At 43.3% G+C, this 25,696-nt stretch overlaps 1 protein-coding gene across 1 annotated transcript; it reads right to left on the reverse strand.

Annotated features, from left to right (window-relative positions):
- Positions 1-89: 89 nt before the first annotated feature.
- Positions 90-25,696, reverse strand: LOC309363419 (autocrine proliferation repressor protein A-like). The gene is made up of 13 exons (XM_081899742.1): positions 25,368-25,696; positions 18,055-18,229; positions 16,419-16,467; positions 15,106-15,228; positions 12,138-12,236; positions 11,890-11,979; positions 9,758-9,887; positions 7,143-7,263; positions 6,610-6,745; positions 5,183-5,271; positions 4,213-4,276; positions 2,720-2,785; positions 90-539 (listed from the first exon to the last, which is right to left on the reverse strand). Exons 1-13 carry the CDS (start codon positions 25,687-25,689, stop codon positions 420-422), a joined length of 1,584 nt encoding a protein of 527 aa, XP_081755868.1. The 5' UTR covers positions 25,690-25,696; the 3' UTR covers positions 90-419.

A 25,696-nucleotide genomic window follows, 5' to 3' on the forward strand; every position in this document is an offset into this window, starting at 1 on the left:
CTTGCCTGAGGGAACCATCTTCCCTCCCCCACCATGCACTGTTCTGCTGCAATAGATGTATGTAGGTATGGTCATGAACTGGCACAGAATTTCAGTGAAGATAACACTTTTATTTCTTCTTATGCAGAGATCCAGGAATTACAAAGGCACACTTTCTTTTGTTGTGTTACTTGTTCATAATTCTATATAGCCGGGCCCTCCCAGCCATGCCCAATAATTTTCTTGCTACCCGTTTCCCACCTTTCTGTCACCGACCCATGAGTCCAAATTCCCCACATTTTAGTGATAGTGAGAGCTGTACATTCTCTAGGCTTGGTTATTTCTCTGCCCATCTGTTCCTCTGCATGGTTTCCTCAGTGCCACGTGTCTTCCCTCATGGATTATTTCAGCAGCAGGAACCAGAACGTCTGTGATGGATGTCACACCAGCTCCCCATAGCATTCCTCACCCTTGCAGTCTGCACATGGAAAAGTGTCTGGGATGATGTGAACCTCTGAGGTGAAAATGTACTTTTTTCCCTCAGATTCCAGGAAAGTTACCTACAAACAACATTGCACTTCTGCTCAGTACATTACCTTACAAAGAGTGGAAAACAGGCTGCATTGGGAGCATATTGCACAGAAATTTCTAAAATATAATTGTTACGTCTTACTGCATATTTTAAGAGTAGTGCCTTATGGCAAAATACTTAATGACTGTGCAAAAGCAGCTTTGGATCACTTGGTTTCAGTTAATGTACTAGGTTGGCAGGGGCTGGGACAGAGCAATGGGAACTCACTCCATTGTGGGGATTCGAACTGCTGACCTTCTGAGCGGCATGCTCAAGAGGCTCAGTGGTTTAGACCACAACACCGCAGCTTTCATGTAGAGCAGTTAGAAGTTGCTTCATGATTCCTGGAAGGCATAGGGCCCCTCCAAGATGGATATTTATATTATTTATGGTAGTCATTATTATTAAATTTAAGATCAAAAGTAGAAACAAACAAAAAAGACTGTTTTTTTTGGTGAGTGTATTTTACAACATGTCATGAATGCAACAGAAGTGTGTTATTGATGGTTTTCCACCAGACTGGCCACACATTAGTTGTTCTGCAATGTTTCCCCAGTGGCATTATTGCCATCTGGAGGAGCACTCATGTACTATGTGCAACAAAAACAGGGCAAAACCTAAACCGGGACATTTGTGACATAAAACTTTAGACGTTTCAGTAGGATGTTACAGGACATGAACCAACTGGAAACGAAGCCATATGTTCCACCTCAAAACTTTCCTAGGTGCAAACAGTATTGAAAGTGAGATTGCCTATAACTGACCCAATACCATTGCGAGTACATCTCATGAATGCTCAATAACAAGCACATCTGGAGAGGCACACAAGAAGTGAAGTAATATAAGTGGTTACTAATATTTGCCCAACCATGTGATGTAGGTCAGTATCATTTTCGCCATGTTATAAGAAATGTGTGCAGAGGGGCAGTGAAGGAAGAAGCACCATTCCATAATTACACCATCCTGAGTTAATACCAGGGCTGGGATTTGGAATGGCAATACAGTGGTACCTCGGGTAAGTACTTAATTCGCTCCGGAGGTCCGTTCTTAACCTGAAACTGCTCTTAACCTGAAGCACCACTTTAGCTAATGGGGCCTCCTGCTGCTGCCGCGCCGCTGGAGCACGATTTCTGTTCTCATCCTGAAGGTAATATTTCTGGGTTAGCGGAGTCTTCAGCCTGAAGCGTATGTAACCTGAAGTGTATGTAACCCAAGGTACCACTGTACCCAGCTCATAGCTCTTCCTGTTAATCACTCCACTTTAGGAGCACTTCATCTAAGCCAGGGGTCGGCAAACTAAGGTCCGAGGGCCGGATCTGGCCCAATTGCCTTCAGGATCCGGCCTGCGGATTGTCCGTGGATTGGCATGGGGATTCTGTTAATTTGGGCTGCGCCATTTCCCCCCTGCACCATTCCATTCCCCTGCCCTCTCCCTCACACACACCACGGTGGCGCCTCCTCCCTCCCTCCTCCTGGCTTCTCCCCACCCTGCCTAGAGAAGGAATGGGGCTGGGCTGAGCTGGCTGAGCACCACTTTAAGCAGCCCCTCTCCAGAGCCAGCCCTTTCCTGCCGCTCATCTTCCCTCCACTGCCGCCGCCACTGCCGCCCTGGTGCTCCTGTGAGCCAGAGAATGGAGCGGACAAGCTTCCTCTGCCTACTCACGAGAAGCAGTAACAGTGGCAGCGGCGGTGGCAGCCCCTGGGAAGGTAAGCGCAGTGGCTGGGGCTGCGGGCTGGGGAGGAGGACTACTTGCCCCCTCGCCTCTTTTTCCAGCCCCCCCCCCCCGGTGCTGCTTCTCTGGCCCGCCACAAGGTCTGAGTGACAGTGGACCGGCCCGCAGCTAAAAAAAATTTGCCAACCCCTGATCTAAGCCATAACCTGTCCCAAGCACACTTCATGAAAATCCCACAAACACTGGTTTTTATTTCTGGGTGGCAATGAGGACATAGTACTGGAATGGGGTGGATGCTTATGAGCCATTTTGTGACCTGAGAAAGGTAGACCAACAATGTCTGGCCTGCTTTACTGTTTAATGTCCCAATACTCATATCATTATATGACACTCCTGAAAGAACATGCTGTTTCCAGGAAGACTGATCAGGGTGAATCCCCATCAGTCCTGATGCTCGGTGAATCCTTATGCATGTGTATAGGGATGTGTGTGTTACCTCAATAAAGAAGGCTCTCCATCCTATATCTGGCTTTGTCATTTCTGCCTTATAGACACCCGTTTTCTGCAAAGAGATAAAACAGAAGAAGGCACTGAGACCTATCATGGTGTTTTGTATAATACTGAGCTTCACGAAGTCTCAAATGTTCATTAGCATGAATGTGGGGAAGAGTGAGGTGAGGTTTAATAGGGAAGAGGGGAACAACCAGTGCTTTTTTCTAAAAAAAATGTTTAGGGGTACTCTCATTTTTCTACTCATATTGAAATACTGCCCCTCAATGAGGCCAAACTTAGATTCACAAAATGTTTGGGGGTATGCATCCCCCCAGAAAAAAAGCACTAGGAACAACTATGGCTCAAAGTGGGGCAGGATGGGAGAGGATGACATCCCACTTCTTTCCAGGTGACCCTAAACCACACCACTTATTTCCAATGGATGTAAACCTATCCCATTTTGTTACAAAGATCAGGTTCTCACACCAGCATTACAGAAAGTCACTATCCGCACAATCCTGTGCCCGAGGGGCACCTTGGGCCCAGGGGGAAATGTGGCCGTCCAGTCTGTCTACCCTGCCTTTGGGATTCTCAACAAGCCCCACACTCTCCCAACCACATCCCTCACCAGCTGTGCTTTCCTCCCTCCTGGAATGATTTGGTCTGGCTGGAACGTGTCTTTGAACTCTGATGCTGTTTGCTTGCTTGCTTGCTTGGATGGATGGAGGATAGAGAAGGATGTGTGAGTGTGAAGAAACTAGGCTACTGCACAATGGTAGAATTCACCTTGATTGTGCAGAAGGGAATGTGGTCCTCTGTCCTGAAAGAGATTCCCCATCCCTATTATACATGTATACTCATCAGCCCCACTTTGTTAGCAGGCCTTTTTCTCTTGCATAGATGTTTTTATGACTGCAGCATAAATACAACATTCTTCTGCTCACACATGCCTGGGCAATGCTAGATGGAAATAGGCTCTGCTGGGCTTTGAAATAAAACCATCCTATGGACTCCCCCATGGGAAAGACAATATTCCAGGCAACTCAGACAGTGAAGGAATCCCATTCCATTTATTGATTTGATGGCTTCCTTCTTCAATTTATGTTCCACCCTTCCTCCTGAAGGAGCTCAGGGACTTTACAGGATGGGCCTTCTGTCCACATGCTTGCTGTGGCACATTAGGGATCTGGTCATCCAAAGTAGACATGCCAGCAGTGGGCTTTCCTTGTTTGTTCTTATCACTCTTCACATCACAAATGGAAACCAACAGGTGTCTGTGACACACCACACAGAAATCCTAAATGAATGTGCTGTGCAAAGTATCACATTGTGGAAATCTGCAAACATCGAGCAAATTCAATGTCTCTTCCCAACTTTACGGGGAGGCATCTGTTTCCCAAGAACTGCTTTTGTGTCTGTCTGTTTCTTTGGAACCCCCTGACATCCTCAGCTTTGTGAAGAAACTCTAAAGAAATTCTAAATCTAAAATCCTCTTACCACTTTCTCAACCTTGCATGGAAACCAAGATACACAATGACCCTGAAATCGCCTGAAGTCTCGTCTAAGAATGAGAAGGGAAAGAGGAGGTACAGGATGAGCTGCTTTTTGAAGAAAAGTACCATCAACAATACAATATGTCTTAATTCTCATCGCAACACAAGTACTCATATTTATGGAAATTTAAGATAATGTTTACAAGATTACCCACCCATTATGATGGATCTCTAATGCTGTCAACCTGATCCAAAATGTTCAAGAGCATCCTTAATAACCTACTCAGTGGTCCCTTTTGAATCTTTGATAGTAGGTTTTAACACATACAAAAGACATTGGCAGACTTTGAACTTTCAAATTTCAGTGGCATCCTGTGCAATGCCAAAACTTGGGTTCCCCTTGCCTTACAGCTTCTGTTCTATGTGATTGTTGCAGTACCCAGTGTGGGTGAACCGCTCGTGCTCCCTTAAATAAGACTCTGCAAAGGATTTCTGGGGGGTAAATGAAGAGTACAGGGATCTATCTGCACTGTACATTTAAAGCAGTATCATGCCACTTTAGACACTAATGCCTGCAAGAAACCTGGGAAGCACTGTTTGTTAAGAGACCCCCATTGCCCTCCCAGAGCTAGAATTTTCAAAGTGGTTTAACAATTGATCTCTTTTCCAAGGAACTCTGGGAATTGTGACTCCCAGCACCCTTAGCAAACTACAATCCCCGTGTGTGTGGAGCCATTACTGTACTGTTTGAATTGGTATGATACTGTTTTAAATGTACAGTGCAGATGAGACCTAAAAGTTTGCAGAGCTGCTCACTGCTGACTGATAGAAGCCCAGTGGCTTGCTTGCTTCCTTTCAGGAAAATTTAGTAAGCTTTAAGAAAGAGAAGACCTCAAGGGCTTTTTTGTATGTTGACTTTGTATGTTATTCTATATACTAATGAATTATATAAAATTTTGCTGAAATAATCCTACCTTTTAGAGTCCAGAGTGTTAGCAAAGAAACATTTAGTTGCTGAAGGTTCCTGATCTGTACAGAGATGGATAATGCCTTTGGAATTTGTCTAGAAAGAGAGAGAATATCACAGAAAAATTGTCTCCCTCCAGCATACAACTAAAAATGCAACATCAGTGTCAGGAGTAGCTGCAGCTGCACATGAAGTGCTTGCAAACTGAGAAAAAAAATTACTCAAAAACATCACATGAAAGCACCAAAGAAGAAGAAAAGGCAATCCTATCACCGTTCTCACTTTGGCCACCCCAATGTATCCCACAAGGCTGTTGTAAGGATAAATACTAGAAGATCTACACACCTCTCAGTCTTTCTGAAGGAAAATGAAAGCCACAACCAATAGTATATTTATACTACTGAAGTAAACTGGTCTAGCAGTCATTTGCTTTTCTATAGGACTCAAGAGTACACAACCAACTTTCTGAGCCTGTTCTGGATCACTTCAGGACGCTTTCTCTGTGATTGAAAAAGGAACTGAATCCTATATTCTGATACAGTAAATACAGAGAACACCCAAGATCTTAGGAGGCCAATGAGAAATGTGGCAATATTTTGATGTTTACTAGAACACTCGAGGCTAACCAAGGGTGCCCTCAGAGAAGGACCAAATGCTATAATCAAAGAATTGTAGAATTAGGTCATAAGGGTAATGTAGTCCAACCTTCTGCAATGCAGGACTCTTTTGCCCAATGAGAGGCTTGAACCCACAACCAATCAACTGAGTTATGCAAGCTATTGTTGCCATCATTTACTGGTAGGGTGCCATCTGTCCTGTATAATATAGGATTGTCCCATATTTCAATGTAAAATGTTACTTCATGTATTTGTCCTGTATTTCAGGTCTTCTCTCTCTCTCCCTCTCTCTCCCTCTCTCTCCCTCTCTCTCCCTCTCTCCCTCTCCCCCAAATTAGGGATCCTCTCCAAATGTATGTGTTTAAAAGCGTGTGTGAAATGTCATTTAAGCTCTGAGTAGCCAAGCACAGACAAATTTACAAATTCATGTTTGTGTGTGCGTGCGCATGCATTTGACAAATTCCAGAGGGGCCATCCTGTTAGGCTGCAGCAGATTGTAATGGATTGCTTTGAAGTCAATTCAGCTCCAGTTTTTTTTTTTTTTTAAACCACCCCACAACTGCCCTGTCCTGCATTTTGCCCAAACAAATTGGCAACCCTATTTACTGGTAAAAGACAATGTTAACCAAGGCCGGTTTGCATATCATCATAACAACCTTCCTGTTTTCAATATTTGTGATAACTTTTTAGGAATCTTGAGTTCGACTCCATCTCCTTAGTATGAGACTCGATCTGTTAGAGGCAACATGCACCCATTACTTGGGGTGATTTAGAAAACATGCTTCTTGACAACATCGGCAACATCAGTTTTCCTCACCTCCACCCTTTCCCAAGAAATTTGAGGCATGTTCAAATTCTGCATGGTGCTGAGATAAATGGCTCTACACGTCTCCAAGATAGATGCTTTATCCCCAGGGCGTGATGCCACAAAGTGTGTGGTGTTTGGGAGGAACCTGCAGGCAACAAGAGAGATTTTTTTGCAAAAATAGCTTCCTTGTAATAGAGAAAGATATAGCAACGACATGTTTCTTCTAACCACAGAAATTTGACTTTCCACAGTTTTTCCTCCTTAGAAAGAATGCACACACATATAGAAATATACAAGGAAAAAACATTGCATCATCATTCAAAGCTTATGTGAATTGTGCAGCAGAGACCAGCAGTCTTGTTCATTGGTACTATCATTCAGACTACACAGGGGGTTCACTCAGCACTAAGGGACCTGTTCATTCTCAGTTCAAATTAAAGTATTGTCTCTCATTTGGGTCTCAAGCCATCCAGTCACTGTCTTTAACCAGAGGGATGATTTCATTGCCTCGAAAAGGATAATTTTTTGCAGCATGAACTCACCGGATATATTTCTCTCCTGCCAGTTGATCAAAGAAATAGTGAGAGTCATCAGGCGGGTTTATTCCATCTCCTGTTCCACAGATTAGGCACTTGGGCTTATTTTGATATCGCTCATTATATTCTGAGGATTGAAAAATTAAATGTTACTGTATTGGTCAACACATGCAGTTCTCAAGTTGCTACTACTTATTTCCATCATCAAAGGCTGATAAGATTGGACAGGAGCAATGGAAAACAAGAGACATTCATTGGACAGGTGGGAACAAAAATATAATTGAAAAATATGTAAATCAGCCTTATTGTGGCAAACTAGCACCATGGATCAAAGTCTAGATAGCAAATGTTGGTGATGCAATGTTGAAAGGGAGTCTTTCTATAGCATATATGCTGTTTGGGTCTTTGAAAAAAGTTTGATAGTAGGTTCTCTAGGTCATCAAGAAACCAATATGAGATGCCTCAGGATGCATTATTTATTTACTGTATTAGGATAATTTCTATCCCACTTTCATCTTCAACAGGTAGGCCTGGCCCAAAATAATTTTTGCACAAGACAGAGGACAGGATGGCACACCCTTATTTTTCCTGGTGAAGAAGCTAATTGGATTGGTAGAACTGGCCATGCGGCATCACAGGTACACAAGGAGATCCTCTCAGAGCAGACCAGTGGTCCACCTAGACCTGCACTCTGTTCTCAAAGTGGCCAGCCACATATCTTTGGGAAACTTGCAAGCAGGACCTGAGCATACCAGCACTCTCCCTTCCTTCAGCTTCCAGTAAGTCACTGTGTCTTCAGTTACTTGCCTTTTCTCTAAACTAAGAAGGCCCAAATGCTGCAATCTTTCCTCAAAGGGGAATCACTCCACCTCCTTGATAATTTTGGCTGTTCTTTTCTGAACCTTTTCCTGCTCTACGATAACCTTTCGGAGGTGTGACGGACCAAACTCTACACAGTATTCCAAATGCAGTCACAGCTTAGGTTAATATACAGTGGTACCTCGGGTTAAGAACTTAATTTGTTCTGGAGGTCCGTTCTTAACCTGAAACTGTTCTTAACCTGAAGCACCACTTTAGCTAATGAGACCTCCTGCTGCCGCCACACTGCTACTGCATGATTTCTGTTCTCATCCTGAAGCAAAGTTCTTAACCTGAGGTACTATTTCTGGGTTAGCGGAGTCTGTAACCTGAAGCGTCTGTAACCCGAGGTACCACTGTAATGGTATTAGAATACTGGCAGACTCCAAAGAAACAGCTGTGAGGGGGTCTGCTGTTGCTGTCCTCTGGCATCTCGGCCTAAGGCTGGGCTAGTTCTGAGAACCTAGACTATAACGACATGTTTATTATCAATTCGGCTTGCTTAGAAACCAGATCATACCCTCCAACATTTCTCCTATGAAAATAGGGACGTTCCATTCCATAATGATAATTTTACTATTTATACCCCACACATCTTACTGGGTTGCCTCAGCCACTCTGAGCAGCTTCCAAAAAATATAAAAACATACTAAAACATTAAATATTTTAAAAACTTCCCTATGCAGGCTCAGGGGTTGGATAACTCCATACCCTCCAACATTTCTCCAATGAAAACAAGTACATCCTAAGGAAAAGTGGGACATTCTGGGATCAAATCAGAAACCCTGACGGCTTCTCTAAATCAGGGACATCCCTGGAAAATAGAGGGTCTGCTTTGTTACTTTAAAAAAGGACTCCTTGGGTACTTTCATACATTTCTGACAGAAATCGAGACATGGAATTGGAACAAGCACCATGGATAAAAGTATCCAACACAACATGGAACAAAAGCCAGCCAACTAACAGCCAGATCAGAGGGGACCCAGTTAACGTCTTGTGGCAGGAGGTTCCACAGTCCCCATTCCCAACAAACAGTACCTCTCTCCATGGTGGGTTGCTTATAAAAGCTACCCCTGTGGATCATAAGAAATGAGCTTACTCATATGGGAGGAGATGGCCCTTTTTGATAATCTTGGCCCAAACCAGCCAGGGTTTTAGAGGTGATGCTACTGCACTGAATTATTCCTGGAAAGATATTGGAAGCCAGTGTGGTCTAATGAAAAAAGAGATGACCCGAGATCCCACAGGCAAGTTCCTATCAAGACCCCCCCCCCCCCAGTGCTGCATTCGGGGCCAGCTGAAGATTCTGAAGGTTCTTTTGAGCTTTCTTCATCTCAGCAGCCTGATTTTTAGAAGGAAAACCCTCATATGTTTGCTGTTGCTATTGTTAAAACAAATCGTAATTTAAACAACTTACTTCCTGTAACCCAAATATCTAGTACTAGATCCCAATATAACTTCTCTGCCCTTTTGATTTGAAGGATCATGGTCTTGGGGGATTCTCTTAAAGCTTTCCACAAAGTAGCCACATGCCATATTTTATCTTAGGTTTAATTTAGGGTTGCCATATTTCAAAAAGTGAAAATCCGGCACAAAAGTCGTTGAGCTTTTTTGGCAAAATCACAAAAAAATGTTTTTGAGCAATTTTTAAGTGCCTCCACAATTCCCCAGGGCTGCCCTTTCCCATCAATTCAACCCTTTGTTCTGCTATTCTGCTACCATTTCATTTGTCAGAGAAATCTGAGGTGGTAAGAATTACTCACGAAATGGATCAACATATGAAGTTAATTCCTTAAACCGTGGAGAGTCCAACTGCCGAGTTAGGTTCAGCTGATAGAAGACTTTCAATGACCTTCCCCAGCCACAGTATGCTCGGTATTGATGATGCCTGTTCTGTGGCAGAGTAGAAGAAAAGAATTCTAAGTGCACATCAAATAAGAACATTCCATTCTACATTAGTAGAATGTCCCTATTTTCTAAGATGTAGGGATGATCGCGGGGTCCAGAGGGAGAACGCTCCCCACCCGCAGGCAGCCTCAGTCTGCCTGCACGCGTGACCTTGGGGTGTGGGGCACAGAGCCCCCCTCACTGATAAAGCCACAGCTGTCTGAACATCGCGCCCACTGTCTAACCCTTTGCGGTCTCAGTAGTCTGCAGTGCCCTGTCTGTAACCTTTGTCTTTGAGACCTTTTGTCTCCTTCATCATACACTGCAAGGGGAAAATGAAGCGGTGGAAACAGGTGCCAAAATAGCTTTGTACCACCCCACGATCTCGGGACTGGAAGATGTGTAAAGCCCAAAATGTATCTGCCTGGGTTTGCATATTTGTGTCAATAAAAGGAGGCTCCACAGGGCTGGCCAGCAGCTTGCATGCAGCTCATGTCCATCACTTCACTGAGAAATGATGGAGGGTAATATATGACACTTTCATATATTAAGAACCTGAAGTCCTACAGTATGGAGGAGAGTCAAATGCTAAAACCATAATATTTATTCAGCTCTTTAGCAGGGCTAAGCTCAGAGGCATACCTAGGGTCCCTTGGAGCTGTATTGGTGCCCCCAATTTTTTAGAAGCAGGTGAGCTTGCCTGGACAGGAGGAATTTGCATCTTAAGGGCTGACAGGGCAGCTGCACTGCTCTGTGCCTGGAAGCCACTCCAAGGACCCCTTCCTGCTCTCTCCTATAGCAATAGCAGCAGCAGCCTTTTTCTCCTGGAGATCCTGGTGGATTCCTTCTGCGGGCATAGCAGGTGTTGGAGTGCTGAGTGGTGGGGAGTACTCCAAGAGTCATGGGAGGACTCCAGCATCCAACAGGTGATTTTAGCACCCCACCCCTTGGGCAGTAGTCAGTTTCGCCAGCCCCTAGGTACACTTCTGGCTAAGCTGATGGACACAAAACAGGACATGCCAATAAGTTAGGGTCAACATGGCTCTCATGGGTTGTTGGTTTTTGTTTGTTTGTTTGTTTGTTTGTTGCTGTTGCTATTTACTTGTATTGTGTTTGTAAGAAAAACACTGGGGCCTAATTTGAATAGTAGAGTGCTTGGTATCTGGTGGGTGGGGCTTGTGTGTTTTGCTCCGGAATCAGCCCCTCCCTTCGGTGTGTGTGTTCCATTATGTTTTTTTAAAAATAATATTTATTCAAAATTTTAAAGGTTACAATAAAAAAGGGAAAAACAGAAATTTTAAAAAAAACATAGAAAACATACAATCATTTAAAAAAGAAGAAAAAAGAAAAAAGAAACAAATCAAACCTTTACATAACTTTCTTCCTTTACTTATTTCCTTGAACCTCCTCGCACCTCCCATTTTTGTATTCTAGTTTAAATTGTTGTTTCAGCAAATCCTTCTAACCTAATTTTTATCTTAATAATTTATTTTAACCTACTGTATCTTTACATTTAGTTCCGTTAAGAATGCCAGTTAAGAGGAACCAAATGTTACATGTAATGTCTGGGGCACTACTTCATGAAATCATCCAGTTCACCCTCCATAATTGCCAGGATTGTGGGAAAAGAAATATGCTTGCAAAGCTTTGTTCCTCCCCAAACCTAGAAGCCAACAGTTAATGAACCAATATTTGGGGCCAGGATATTTGAAGGACCATTTTCCCTCCACAAATTTGCCTCTCCTCCCTTACAATCATTGGAGGGATTCCTCACTGTCCCTTGCCTTCAAAAGCATGGCTGATTAGGACACAGGACAGGGTCTTTGCAGTAGTGGTGCTGAAGCTGTGGAGTGCCCTTCCTCAGATGTTTCACTGGCTCTCACATTTGTGGCCTGCCTGCAAATGGCCAACATATTCTTATTTGTCCAGAGTACTATGAAGGAACTATGAAGAAGACTCAAGACTAAGTATACACAGTTTGTGCACCATCCTTTGAACATCTACTCACCTTAACGAAATTCAAAAGATCATAAACAATTGGAATAAATGACACAACTCTCTTGTCCACAGCTGCTGTCAGCCAGGTGGCCCAGCCACGCTAAAACAAAGAGATAAAGCATAAAGATGCAGAGGTATTCAGTTCCCACTGGAGAGCCCAAACATGGCATATACAGGTGAAATGGGGATGAGCATGCATAGGGTTAATTCTGGTGTATCGAAAATCCAATACAGCACAGACCTGCAGTTCATATCTACCTTGGAAATACCAGTCAATGTGAACTTTGTGATCTTCACTGTTCCACCAGATTCTTTCAGCAGGAAATCTATTATTGTGTCCATGCCTCGCACAGCCGCCTGCACATAACAGAAGAGGATTTTAGTCTCCAGAGTTGATTCCTGAATACCCTTATCTCAAACAGGAGATTTGGCAACCAAGATTTGTACCTTGGTTGCTTTTCATCACCGCATATTTATCTTTGCTGACAGGCATGTCAGCAACTGATTACTATTTTGCCATCTTCTTCCCCTGAATGAGAAAATATATTAGCTTCTGGTTCCTCTCTGCCTTAATGGAGGCAGCTCCCATGACAGCAGGAGATCATTGGCAAAGGAAAAACCAGGATGATTGAGGGTAATTATCGCAGTTTGTCTCGGTACCTTGCTCTCGCTCTGGCATGGATTGTGGGAGGCAGGGAGGCACTGAGTGCAAAAGCACTTCACCTGCCGAAAATCCTCCAATGCCATCATTAAGAAGCAGAGGTTCTCCCATTAATTAGAGTTTAATTGGACTAAAGTACAGGAGCATACTAGAAAAGATGATATCGCAAATTGCAAAACATAAACAACTGCAAGGACTTTAAAAGGTTTGAATTTGAGATAAAACTTCATTTGGTGCAAAAGACAGTGGGGGAAACCTATGGTTTATTTATTTAAAGTTTTCTTCTCTACATATATGATTTGGCAACCCTCCTCTGAATGTTTAGTCCAAATTATATTTGTACAAGCGAGGATGGAATAAATTGGATTATAGATATGGAATATAACATTAAACAGAACTGTGTGTGTAAAAAAAAAAGGAAAAAGGAAGGGAAGCTCTATTTTGCAAAAGGTTTAGAATGGAAACTTAGAGCTGACTCTTCCCCATCCTTTATTATTTATGGAGTGAACTGAATAACGCTAAGAGGACTCAGAATTTGATTTAAGTGGAATTATAATTGCTCATTTATCTTCAGTTGGACAGAAAGATGAAAGGCATTTGTGAACTTGCCAAGGAACTGATAAGGTTTGAGTCATCTGCAGTTCGACAGACCACTCTTCTTCCCAGGCTGAGAGGGAAGATTGTGAAAACAGGTTTTTTATTGGAACAGAGTGATTTGTTCAGCTCTTGTCAAGGTCACAAAACAACAACGCATGGGACGGAGCAATGGGAAAATTTCTGAAACAACAATGGAATATGACATGATGGATAACAGCAACAACCGGGGGGGAGGGGGAAGAGAGACAAGGACGGGAAGAAACACCATGGGCAGAATAATTGCCACACACAGGAAGAACAAGGATATAGTTCAACACTTGTAGTTTTATAAGTCATTTAATGTGTCAACACAAATAGAAGTTATTAGTATTGTAGTTGTTGTATAAGGGATTATTATTATGAACGGAATGTACTTGAAATTAATGAGATTTTGGAACACAAAAATAAAGCAAATAACTAAGCCATCAGTTCTAGCACGTGGGGAGCCACCTTATCTAAATTACAGTGGTACCTTGGTTGTCAAACTTAATCCGTTCTGGGAGTCTGTTCGACTCCTGGAACTGTTTGAAACCCAAGGCGTAGCTTCCGATTGACCGCAAGAGCTTCCTGCACTCAATTGGAAGCTGCGAAAGCCGCGTCGGACATTTGGCTTCTGAAAAATGTTTGCAAATTGGAACACTCACTTCCGGGTTTGTGGTGTTCAGGAGCCGATTTGTTCGGGAGTCAAGCCGTTTGACAACCAAGGTACCACTGTATATAATTTGGTATTTGAACAATTGGTATTAATAATTGTATTATAAATTGGTATCCTTATAATGAGGCTATTATTGGATTGTAATTGAAAACTAATAAAAATTATTATCAAAAAAGAATGAGAAAATATATTAGTGGGCTAGTGTTGTCACCTAGGCATAGTAATTATCATCATCATTATTTCCAGCATTAATATGTATTATATATTTCATTCATTTTCTTAAGTGTCAGATGCTAACAATATAACACCTTTTAATAATTCTCTGCCAAATTAATACAAAAAGAGAAAGATTTCCATTCTGCTTAACTAATAGTTGCCAGGAAGTCTTAAAATGTTATGCTTTCCATGTTCTTTTTTATTTTATTAATATATGGTACATTCTTGAACAGCTTTTGAACCATATCTTTGTCATCCCTGTTTCCAAATTGCAAATAACCTTCCTAATTAGTAATAATTCATCTTCCTAATATCTTTAATAACATAATCTATCTTCATAAATTGAAACCATTGTGATAGTTTCAAATTTCCTTTCTAAGGCTGCAATCCTAGATATTGAGTCCATTGAACTCAATGTATCTTACTTCTGTGCAAACATATATAGGAATGTGTTAAAATTCATCTCATCTTATACAGTATTTTGTTCTTGTTCCAGAATATCTTAATGGGAAACAATATTTGTCCATACAGACTGTGTACCAGGAACAGAAAACAACTAATTTACCTGCTCCAAAAAGTAGGTGAAAACCTCAAGGAGATACATTCAAATGCCACCAGGCCCCTGCCCCAGACTCCTCTTCCATGGACCCATTCCTTTGCTGCCATGCCCCTGCCTACATGTCATGTCCCCTATATGCAACTTCTACCTTTGCCACAGGCATACCTCTCCACAGGCATGGGCACACACATACTACTACTACTGCAGGGGGCATCCACGTTGGAGGTGGCAGCAAGTGGTGTACTCTTTGCACCCAGATCTGTCGCCTGAGGCCACCACCTCACCTGCTTCTAGGTTCTGTGATTTGCAAGCTTATAGATGTGTGTGTGTGTGTGTGTGTGTGTGTGTGTGTGTGTTTGTATGTATATATGTATACGTATATAAGGGGTATGTGGTTTGCAAAACTTACAGTAGTTCTGCCAGCTTTAAGGGGTTTCTGGAAACAACAAAGAACATTTTTTCCAGAATGATAGCAGCATGTGCAGAAAGCCAGAGTTACCTTGACCATTGGAAACTGAATTAGCCCGTGAGGTTGCTCACTCTTGTCATTCATGAATTTCCACCACGTACAATAAACCGCAGCATTTTCAAAGCTGTTCTTGCACATTTGCAAAGGGATTGTCTGGAAGCAAAATAAAAGAAAGATGAATGTGTTTTTGGTTGAAGCATCCCACCCCTAGAACAGCCTGACAGGTCAGCTTTCACCAGGTGAATAGGAAGGGAATTAGCTATCACTCCAGCAAGGCAAGACATCTGTTTAGGTTAGTTGATGGATGGGTTGTTCTGTTTAACGGAGCAGGGATCAGCATGCCAAATATATTGCCAAACCTATCCAACAGAAATCCTCTCCCCTCTCACCTCTGCAAATACCAACAAAATCCTGCATGTCTTTCATTTACACACACATTTGGGCTAAACTGCCCACAGTAACCATGATTGCGAATTGTTGAGCCACCAAAAACAACATTTAAGAAAAGGTATGCAGTGCTCATCTCACTTTCAGGCTGAGGGAGCAGGCATTTATCCACAGACAGTTTTCCAGGTCATGTGGCCAGCATGACTAAACTGTTTCTGGTGCAACTGAACACTGTGATGGAAACCAGAGCACATGGAAATGCTGTTTACCTTCCAGCCACAGCGGTCCCTATTTATCTACTTGCATTGGCGTGCTTTCGAACTGCTAGGTTGGCAGAAGCTGGGACAGAGCAATGGGAGCTCACCCCACCATGCAGATTTGAACCGCTGACCTTCTGATAAGCAAGTCCAAGAGGCTCAGTGGTTTAGACCACAGCGCCGCCCGCGTCCCTACAACATTTAAGAACAGTAAGGCAGGCCAGGATTTTTCAACTCCTAGTGATGAAGTTGCCCCATGTACAACCCACTGGGAATGCAGTAGGAGTCCATGGCTCCAGTAAGTATCTGGGGAACAGGCTCCTGCTGCTCTCACCTTCACCTTCTCTAAGGAGATGCGCACCACATGACTTGGCTCCCACATTTTAATTCTAGTATTTTGAACCACTTCTATGAAAGAGATGGTTAATTCTTCACGGTTATGAAATGCAATTTGCTTATGAAGAAAGGTTATCAGACAATCTGCAGATTTCTGCTAGATTTTGCTCTGAGAAAGTAAACACTTCCCTCATTAGAGTGAAATTGGGGGAAGAGAATCTGTAATGGAAGTTTCCAGTGAGAAAATGTGACAGCCACACCTGTTTCCCCAGTTCCACCCACCCAACCGACTCCTGACTCCAACACAAGTTTGAAAATGATTGTGGGAAGTTCTCAGCATAGTAAAGATCCTAGAGCACTTACCTTGTAGGTGATTGGCTGGTTTGGAATCTGCCCCAAAAGAGCTGCACAGCTTCAGAGACAAAACAAAATATTGGTCAACAGGAGTAAATGTCATTTATGATCAACAGGCAATGAGGCCAAAGAGACCAGAGTCAATAGCTCTGGGCAGCTTTGGAACAATCATAAGATTTACTAAAATCAAGGAAGAGACAGAGAATTCAAGCAATATTAACTTTCCTGTTACTTATTGGGGAGGCTGAGAGGAAGATGAACTAATATGTCACTCTGGTGCATAGAGAGCCTGGCTTTCAAACCATTTTTGTTTCTGCCTGCTTTATTAGTGAGAACTCAGTACGGTATTTCCTCCTCCAATAACACTCACAGGTTGCGAATATACAACACCTCTAGTACATGTGGGATAACTAACATATTTAAGTCTAATTAATGCATGAAGGGGTTAATACCATAGAGCAATCGACCTGCCAGGCTTAGCTATGCTCACTTCACCTTGGGAGGAACTAGGTATTCAAGGCTACCTCAGAAACTCAGCATGTGAAGAGGTTTGAGCTGGTTGCTCAAGCTCAGACAACACAGCTCTCATCAGCCACTCTTGAGTTCCTATACCCAGTACTTTTTTTCTGGGGGGACGCAGGGGGATTCATACCCCTAAACATTTTGGCCTCATTGAGGGGCAGTATTTCAATATGAGCAGGAAAATGAGAGCACCCCTAAACTTTTTTTTTTTAAAAAAAGCACTGGCCTATACCAATAATTTAGGAACTTTCACCACTGTATAAGTAAGCAAAGTTTTACCACATGTGCAACTTTTCTGAAGCACGTGAACTTCCCCTCCACCCACTCCCCATGCTGATGTTATTCCTTATATGGTAAGCTTGGACGATGGCTTGGGGAGAATATCTGGCTCTTGGATAAGTCTTCGCCTGCCAGGGGGTGACATCAGCTGGTGGGCAGGGCAAGGTGAATTCCTGATGGGTACTACTTTGCCAGTTTATGGGGAAAGCGCTGCTGAAGCAGACCCCTACAGTCAGCAGGACTGAACACTCTGAGCATCAAATGGTCAGGGTAGGATTCAGTACTGCTGGGTGCTACTTTTCCAGGGAACACTCTGGCAAAGCAGATCCTCCCGCCCCCACTCATGGGTGAGACCACACAGCTATCAGCCACCTGATGTCACTATGATCTCGGGATGATTGACTCTGCCCATCTGTCCAAGTTGGCCACAGAGTAGGGGGAAATAAAGATGTGGCCCACCAAGCCAAAATAGATTCCTCATTCTTGACTTAGACATTTCATTTGCCTTTTACTAGACACTTGTTGTTTTACATCTGGATTCACAGGACACTGCAAAGCACCTCAGGAGGTGCCCATGCCCATACAAATCCTGCTTTGCTTCAGATAAGCCCCAAATCATTCTGAGGCATTCCACCTCAGCTCAAGTGTTGTCCAAAAATGATGTGCAGCCCTAATTCTAACCCTCATTCCCCACCAGGAAAAGTATTTTCTACACGACCTCCCTCTATCAAGTATGTCTACCTCACTCTTCTCCATTCTTGCAGGGCTGCTAATTCCCTTAACAGTCTTAACAGAGCAGAGCTGGTGCCAAATTCATTGCTCAGAGATCCCACCAATTACTTACGACCCAGTGGATTTTGCTAGATTGATGAGCTCATCAACACTCAAATCTGTGGAAGTATTAGATGCATCATTTCTGCCTTTCCCAATCATCAGCAAACATGAGTCCTTCAGTTTTTGTTCCTTTGACACAGCAATGATCAGCTCATGCCACCAAATTGGGTTGGTCAATTCAGACTCTGAAAAGAGATACACAGAATCTATTGATCTGGGAATGAGGCCTCCACTTTCCCTTTGAAATACATTTTCCACTCAGGAGGCATAATGAATATTTATCTAGTAGTAGAAAATTAACAAAGTAGAAAGAGAGTGTAAGAAAGAGTTGTCACAAGGAAGTGAAAGGAAGGACACTGGACTCTCCTTGACACAGATCAAATCACTTAGGGTGGTGATGGAGAACTTGTAGCTCTCCAGATGCTGTTGAACTCCAGCTCCCAGAAGCCCAAACCAGCCAGCGGTCAGGGTTGACGAGAATTCAGCAACATCTGCTGGGCCACAGGTTCCCCAACCCTGAATTAAGCCAACATCTTCCCATTCCAGGTGCTGTTAACTTCTGTCAGCACCAGGGGGTGGGGGCAGAAATTCAATTCTGGTGCCATTTAAAGGCAAAACTTTGAAATTCATTCTTTCTGAAACATTATGAGAACCAAAACACAGCCATCCTTTGAAATTTGCACGCATCCGAATCTTGCAGTACAATTATCCAATCAACCAATGCTTGCAGAAAATGCATTTATTTGGGGAATGAGTGCCCTCCAGATCGTGGATAAGGTGGAATGTTTTGGAAAATGGCAGAGGGATTTATCTAAATTTGTCTGGCAGGGCAAAAAGCCCCGAATAAAGTTTAAAATACTAACAGATGCGAAAGAAAGAGGGGGGTTTGCCCTGCCGGACTTGAGGTTATATTACGAAGCTGCAGCCCTCTGCTGGTTGAAGGATTGGATCCTATTGGAGAACACCGATGTCCTTGACCTGGAGGGATTTGATAATGCTTTTGGGTGGCATGCATATTTGTGGTATGACAAGGTTAAAGTTCATAAATTGTTCAAAAACCATATTGTCAGAAGGGCAATTTTCATGGTCTGGTCAAAATATAAAGACTTATTGGAGAGTAAAACTCCGAGGTGGCTCTCACCGATGGAGGCCAAAGCACGTAAAAGACTCAATATGGAGGCCCACTGGCCTAAATATTGGGAAATAATTGAAAAAATTGGAGATAAATGGAGGTTACAGAGTATGGAAAAGTTAAAAAACAAGGTGCGAGATTGGTTGCATTATGCTCAAATCCAGGAAGTTTTTAAAGCAGATAAAAAAGTGGGTTTTCAGGAGGAAAAATCGAAACTAGAAACAGAGTTGCTTGAGCCAAAATCTAAGCTAATTTCGAGAATGTATAACTTGCTGCTTAAATGGAACACACAGGATGAGATTGTCAAATCCTCTATGATAAAGTGGGCACAGGACTTGGGGCATAACATTATGTTTGAAGACTGGGAAAGGTTATGGAACACCGGAATGAAATTCACGGCATGTACTGCCTTGAAGGAAAACATTATGAAAATGATATACCGGTGGTACATGACCCCAGTCAAGCTTGCAAAGATATATCACCTGTCCGATAATAAATGTTGGAAATGTAAGGAAGAGGAAGGGACATTTTTACACCTCTGGTGGACCTGCCCGAAAGTGAAGGCCTTCTGGGAAATGATACATAATGAACTAAAAAAGGTGCTGAGATTCACCTTACCTAAGAAACCGGAGGCCTTCCTTCTGGGCATGGTGGACCAGAGGATGGTCAAGAAAGATAGAACTTTCTTTATGTACGCTACTACGGCAGCGAGGATTTTGTTGGCAAAGCACTGGAAGACACAAAATATACCCACATTGGAAGAATGGCAGACGCAGCTGATGGACTATATGGAGTTGGCTGAAATGACTGGCAGAATTCGAGACTCGGGAGAAGAAGAAACGGAGGAAGTTTGGAAAAATTTTAAGGACTATTTGAAAAAGCATTATAAGTTGTATGAATGTTAAAAAATGCTTCTTACTAGGAAGGTATAGCTTCAGTATCGGCAAATTTCTGAATTGATAAATAAGACACTATAAGACAGAAGTGAGGTAATGAAATATTTTTATTGTGTGGAAACTAAAAATTAATGCAATTGTATTGAAATGTTTACATCAGATAACACGATAAAATGGAAGATATATTGTTATGTATAAAACAAGTTAACAAATTGCTGAGGTTTTGGTTACACAGGGAATGCAGTGCTCGGGAGATGGGGGGAGTCCATTGGATTCATGGAAGTATGTATTTGAAAGTGGAAATTTGTTTATTAAAAACCTAATAAAATATTTATAAAAAAAAAAAAATATTTGGGGAATGAGTGCATAGCAATTATTGCATCAATGAAAATAACATACAAAGATGTATTATATTGAGTGAAATTGCTTGGGAGAAATTGGCACTACAATACTGAACAATTTTCATGAGGAATTTCTTTTTTAAAATATAACAGATAGCTGCAGAAATGTGGAAAACTTAATTTAAGATTGGAGAAAAGAGAAGCTGAAAGAAGTGAAATGGACATATCCATTCCTAATCACCACCTCTCACCCTCCAAGTTGAAAGCCACACACGCACAAAAACCATTTTCTTTGTGAAGAATTGTAGTACGGGTATTTTTTTACAAATTCATTCACTACTCACTACCCCTGTCTGCATTAAAAATGGGCATTTCTCTTGGTTATAGCATCATTCCATCCTACTTGCCACTATGATGAGCAAAAAAGGTGGGAGAGTCTTTTAAGCAGGGATGGAGGAATCTGTCAGCTTTGGTATCATTGCGTGGACAGGCGGAGTCCCCAGATCCCGCGCGGTCCTCCCCGTCATGTGGAATAACGACTCATGACAACGTGCTATGGGATTAAATTGGCCACAACTTTATTAAATTTCAAATGTGGGTAGACCTTGGCTCAGGCATTGGGCGTTCTCCCTCCCCAGTCCCCAGCCGGGGACCTAGGGAGCATCAGGGTTATCCAGTGTGTGTGGGGGGGATGGGCCGGCTCTGGAGAACATATGTTCAAGCAGAGATAGCTGCCCCCGTTACGCCGCCACCGCAGGGGAGAGCAATGATGACCTTTCGGCGTACGGTCAAAGCCTCCCTTCAGAAACCCCTTTAACGGGGAACCCTGGTATCGCCGCCGCAAAGAGGAAGATGGACTAAAGGATTCTGCCCAAGGCCTGATACCGCCAAAGTTGTGACGTTTTGCTACGGGAAAGGCGAAACCTGCCAATGCAGGGAAATTCCTTTCCGGCCCTTTAACAGCGACCTTAACGTAGCAGTGCCCGCATACCTGTGAAGAAAAGTTAACCTGCAAATAAGACATTAACTGAGGGTGGGTAGGGTGGGAGAAGCTCTGGAGCCAAGTGAGGATTCCCAAGTAAGATCCTCCCTCTATTGTGTGGGCAGGTAATCCCTCCCCTACCTGGCCTGGTCTCCTTGGCAACGCTTCCCCCAGGTGGGATTGGACAACTGACTGAGGTAGGCGGAGACCTCCAGGTATCCCACCTGAGGGAAAGCAAACCAAGCCTATGCTGTTGGAGCCGCTCTAGATCTAGGGGCTGCACGCGTCCACGCAAAGGGCGCCCCCCGTTTTAAGCGGGGAGTGGTCATTTTTTAAAATGTCCAGTTCAGCTGTTCACATTTCCACAGCAGTTTGTGTGTGTGTTTTGTTGGGATACTGCCGGGGAGACGGGGGCATCAAGCAGGCCCCCAGCTGGCTCCAGCCACCGGCCGGCAGCCGAACGATCACCGGTCTCCCTTGGAACAGCATCAAACAGTGACATGAGCCTCAGATACCTTTAGAGACTTGGCACGCTCTATCAGCAGACTGAATAAATCTTCTCAAAATGGAAGTGGCGGACAGAGATATGTGTAAGCATTATTTACAGGCGTTTATTCAGCATAGTTCAGAAACAAAGGAAAAACATGTCTGCTTCCCTTCGTGTCCAGCAAACAGCCTTATAGCAAAAACAATATACAAACGGAAGTTCCCAGCAAGCCTGTGCTGGAAGTAAACAGGCATGTGACACACAACAGTCATGCCTGTTCCTTTTAAGGTGGAACAGAACTATATCCTAACATATATATCCCCATGCATTTTAATGTACATTTGACCTAACATGGAAATTTTTGTATGCAATTCTGCCTAATCTACACATTTTTGTGAAACAATGTCTCCTAATGAAATGCATTATTGTGTGTGATCTTGACTACAATATGTTCATTTTTGTTCATATTACTTGGCTGTATAATGGCATTGCAAACTCTGGAGAAATGTGAATTTCAAAGGATGGCTACGATTCAGTTTTCATATGGCTTTGGGAATTACAAATTAGGTAGGTTGATCTCCAAGTGCGAACGGAATCTAATTTCCCACCCATCCATGGTCGTAAGTCATCTGGGAAGTGAGTTGTCCCTGCAGGATCACTTTAAAAGGGGGGGGTGCACCCCCCACACCTGTCCTGAGCAGAAAGTTAATGCAAACAAATGGTGGTCCCACTGGCTGAGTTAGGTTCAAAGAAGAGCCTGTATCCGCATTAGGCCTGGGAAGTATTTCAATATATCGTTCCAAACTGGTTTTGAAGTCCACATCATGTTAATGTTTTCATAATATGTTACCTGGCAACATATCATGAATCATGATATGTGTTGTGTGTGCATGCTATGAAAACTTCATAATTTTGGGGAAACCATGTAGCCAGCCTTCTTAGTGACAGATCCTGAAGCTGAGGCTCCAATACTTTGGCCACCTCATGAGAAGAGAAGACTCCCTGGAAAAGGCCCTGATGTTGGGAAAGATTGAGGGCACAAGGAGAAGGGGACGACAGAGCCGAGATGGTTGGACAGTGTTCTCGAAGCTACTAACATGAGTTTGACCAAACTGCAGGAGGCAGTGGAAGACAGGAGTGCCTGGCGTGCTCTGGTCCGTGGGGTCACGAAGAGTCGGACAAGACTAAATGACTAAACAACAACAGCCTTCTTAGTGCTTCTGCTGCCTTCTTCAGTGGCAGCAAGCGACTCACAAGAGCAGGTGGAGCAGCTAACAAAAATCACTTCACCATGGGCTTCTTTTGATTCTGCAGCGAGCCCGGGCTGAGCTCTGTTGCTTCCTGCCAGTGCGGTGAATCGCAAGTGTAGGTGACGAAAACAGCAAGCCAGCAGAAACTTATCAGATGCCACAAGGTGCTTCTTGCTTAAGTAGGTTAGTAGCCATCCTGCCAGGCTGGTAGGTGTGGTGTACGGAAATGCTGGTCTGAGCTGGCTCCAGGCCTCTTGCTGGGAACCCCTTTCCCCACTCCTTGCTCCCATGAAAAAAACCTGGGGTTGTTTTCTTCAAAGAACCACAAACAAAAAAACCTTTCCCTGTTTTTTGTTTTGTTTTTAATACATTTTTATTAAAGATTTCTTGTTTAAGCCTCTTTACTCTCTTTCCCCTTTGGCATGTATGTGACACATTTGTCTTCCCTTCCCGGTGTGCCCTTACTGCCCATCTGAGGCTGGCTCTGGGCTTCTTGTTGAGAAAGAGCCATTTCCCCCATGTAAAGTAAGGGGTTGTTGGTTCACCTTAAATAGCTTCTCTCATATAAAAAAGGGGTTTTTTTTGGTTTAATTTAAAGGATGCTATCTTTGCGCTTCCTTGCCTTCCCTTCCTCCCTTTGATAAAAAGGGAGAGATTGGTGGGATGGGGGCTTTTGGGAGAGAGCTGTCTGTGTTGCAATAGAGGGAAATGGAGGAGGGAGATTTAACAGTGGCTGCCTTATATACTGAAATGGGAGACTGGGTGTTGTTGTGAGGTGAGAATGATGGGGAAGGTGATTCTTGGTAACTGAATTCAATGGGGCTTACTCCCAGGAAAGTAGAAGTGTAGTTGAACTGAGTTCATAGAATTGCAGCATTGCACTTGGCCCTCTGAGAGGGGAAGCAGATGTGACTTGACAGTAGGAAATTGCTTAAACTCCTCTTTAATTAATTGAAAATAGATTAAATTGTTAACCACATTCAAGTTTAATTAAAATTTTTACTAAATCATCTATTTTCTTAAATTTTAAATTTGCCCCTAAAACTGCATAAGAACATTGATATATTATCCAGAAATCTTTAATGGTTTGGTTGAAGCATGCTATAATTGAGTTAATTTTCATACGCATCACATTTAGAAAAATATTTTTTGTTCAATATTTTCCCAGTTTATGTGTATTCACTATGAATCATCACTGTACTTTGGATTGTCCTGAACACCACCATTTGGTAGCCATGCCCCAAACCAAAACTTCTCTTTGGGTGCATTTTGGCTTCCCTGCTGATGAAAATGACTGTGTTGTGATTGATAATATCATCATTTATCAGTTTTGGACCCCTAGTAGCAGTTGCCAGGATATTACCCTGTTTGCCTCTACATCGTTCCAGCCTTATTTCAGACATTGTCATATATTGGTGATATATTGTGTTGTTGAAACCCTGATATCGCCCAGCCCTGTTGATGGGGGAACAGTTGGGGTGGGGTGTCACCTTCACAGCAAGGACCTTGATACCCCCTAGATTCCTTGGTGGGTAAATGGCATTCCGCCCCATCACCACCTCTGCTAGTTGTTCTGGGTATTCAGTCTCTCCTTCACAGCCATTCAAGTTTTCCATTGGGAGAAAGATAAGGCTGCGTCCACCATGTTGCTGAGTGGAGGAAGAATCCTCCCATAAATGCCCCCTTGGGGTAACACTGACTGTGTTACTTCCCCCACTGTTTCTAGGGATCCAGCCTTTCTCATCTATGCAAACTAATGTAAGGATCACTCTGTCTACAGAGACAGCTGCAAAGAGGCATGTTCACATAGCCATCACAAAAATTACATCCCTTCCCCTGTCATAAACATTCCTCACCTTTGTCTCAAGTGCACATGAAGAAACAGCGTCTCCCCCAACTATTTATGGTAACCTTTCAGTTCTTGAGAGTAAAAAGGAGGATGAAACATACAATAGTGTTTATGCATTTTCTGTTTGGACCCATGGCCTCGCTTTTTTTGCTCCGTAATTGATTCAGTTTCCCCCAGAAGGTAGGAAGAAGCAGTGGTTTGGATCCCTTTCATAACTAGCCACGGCAGACCAGAGGACTAGTGCTTACTGCCCCTCGTGTTTCTTTGCTTCCCACAGAGGGAATCACACCCACCCAGCAGCCTCCTCAACAGCCTAGCCTTCCTCCCTCCCAGCGCTGCACCCCCTCAAAGGAAAAGAGCAGTGAGGAGATTGATTCTACTCTCACCATTCAGCCACTTCAGGGAGGTCATGTTGAGCGTATAGACAGTGGCACCCCACTTATCCTCCTTCTTCATCAGGGTGTATCTATAGTGAGGGTCATACTGCTTCACATAGACATCCAGGGCCTTCTGCTCCACCATCCATCCAGAGGGCAGGCAGGCTGCCAAGAGAAGGAAAGCAGCATACATAGTCAAGCAGGTATCTTGGCCTTGAAAGAGGTGTGTGACTGTGTCCAAGTGACAGGAGTTGTCCTGCTTCAGATCACAGTTGCTACCAGCGGGTGGAAAAACCCTGCTTTCCTCTAGAGCAGTTCTCTCCATAAACATCGTCAGA

Source organism: Podarcis melisellensis, assembly GCF_964234715.1.
Source record: "Podarcis melisellensis genome assembly, chromosome: 2".
Taxonomy (NCBI): Eukaryota; Metazoa; Chordata; class Lepidosauria; order Squamata; family Lacertidae; genus Podarcis; species Podarcis melisellensis.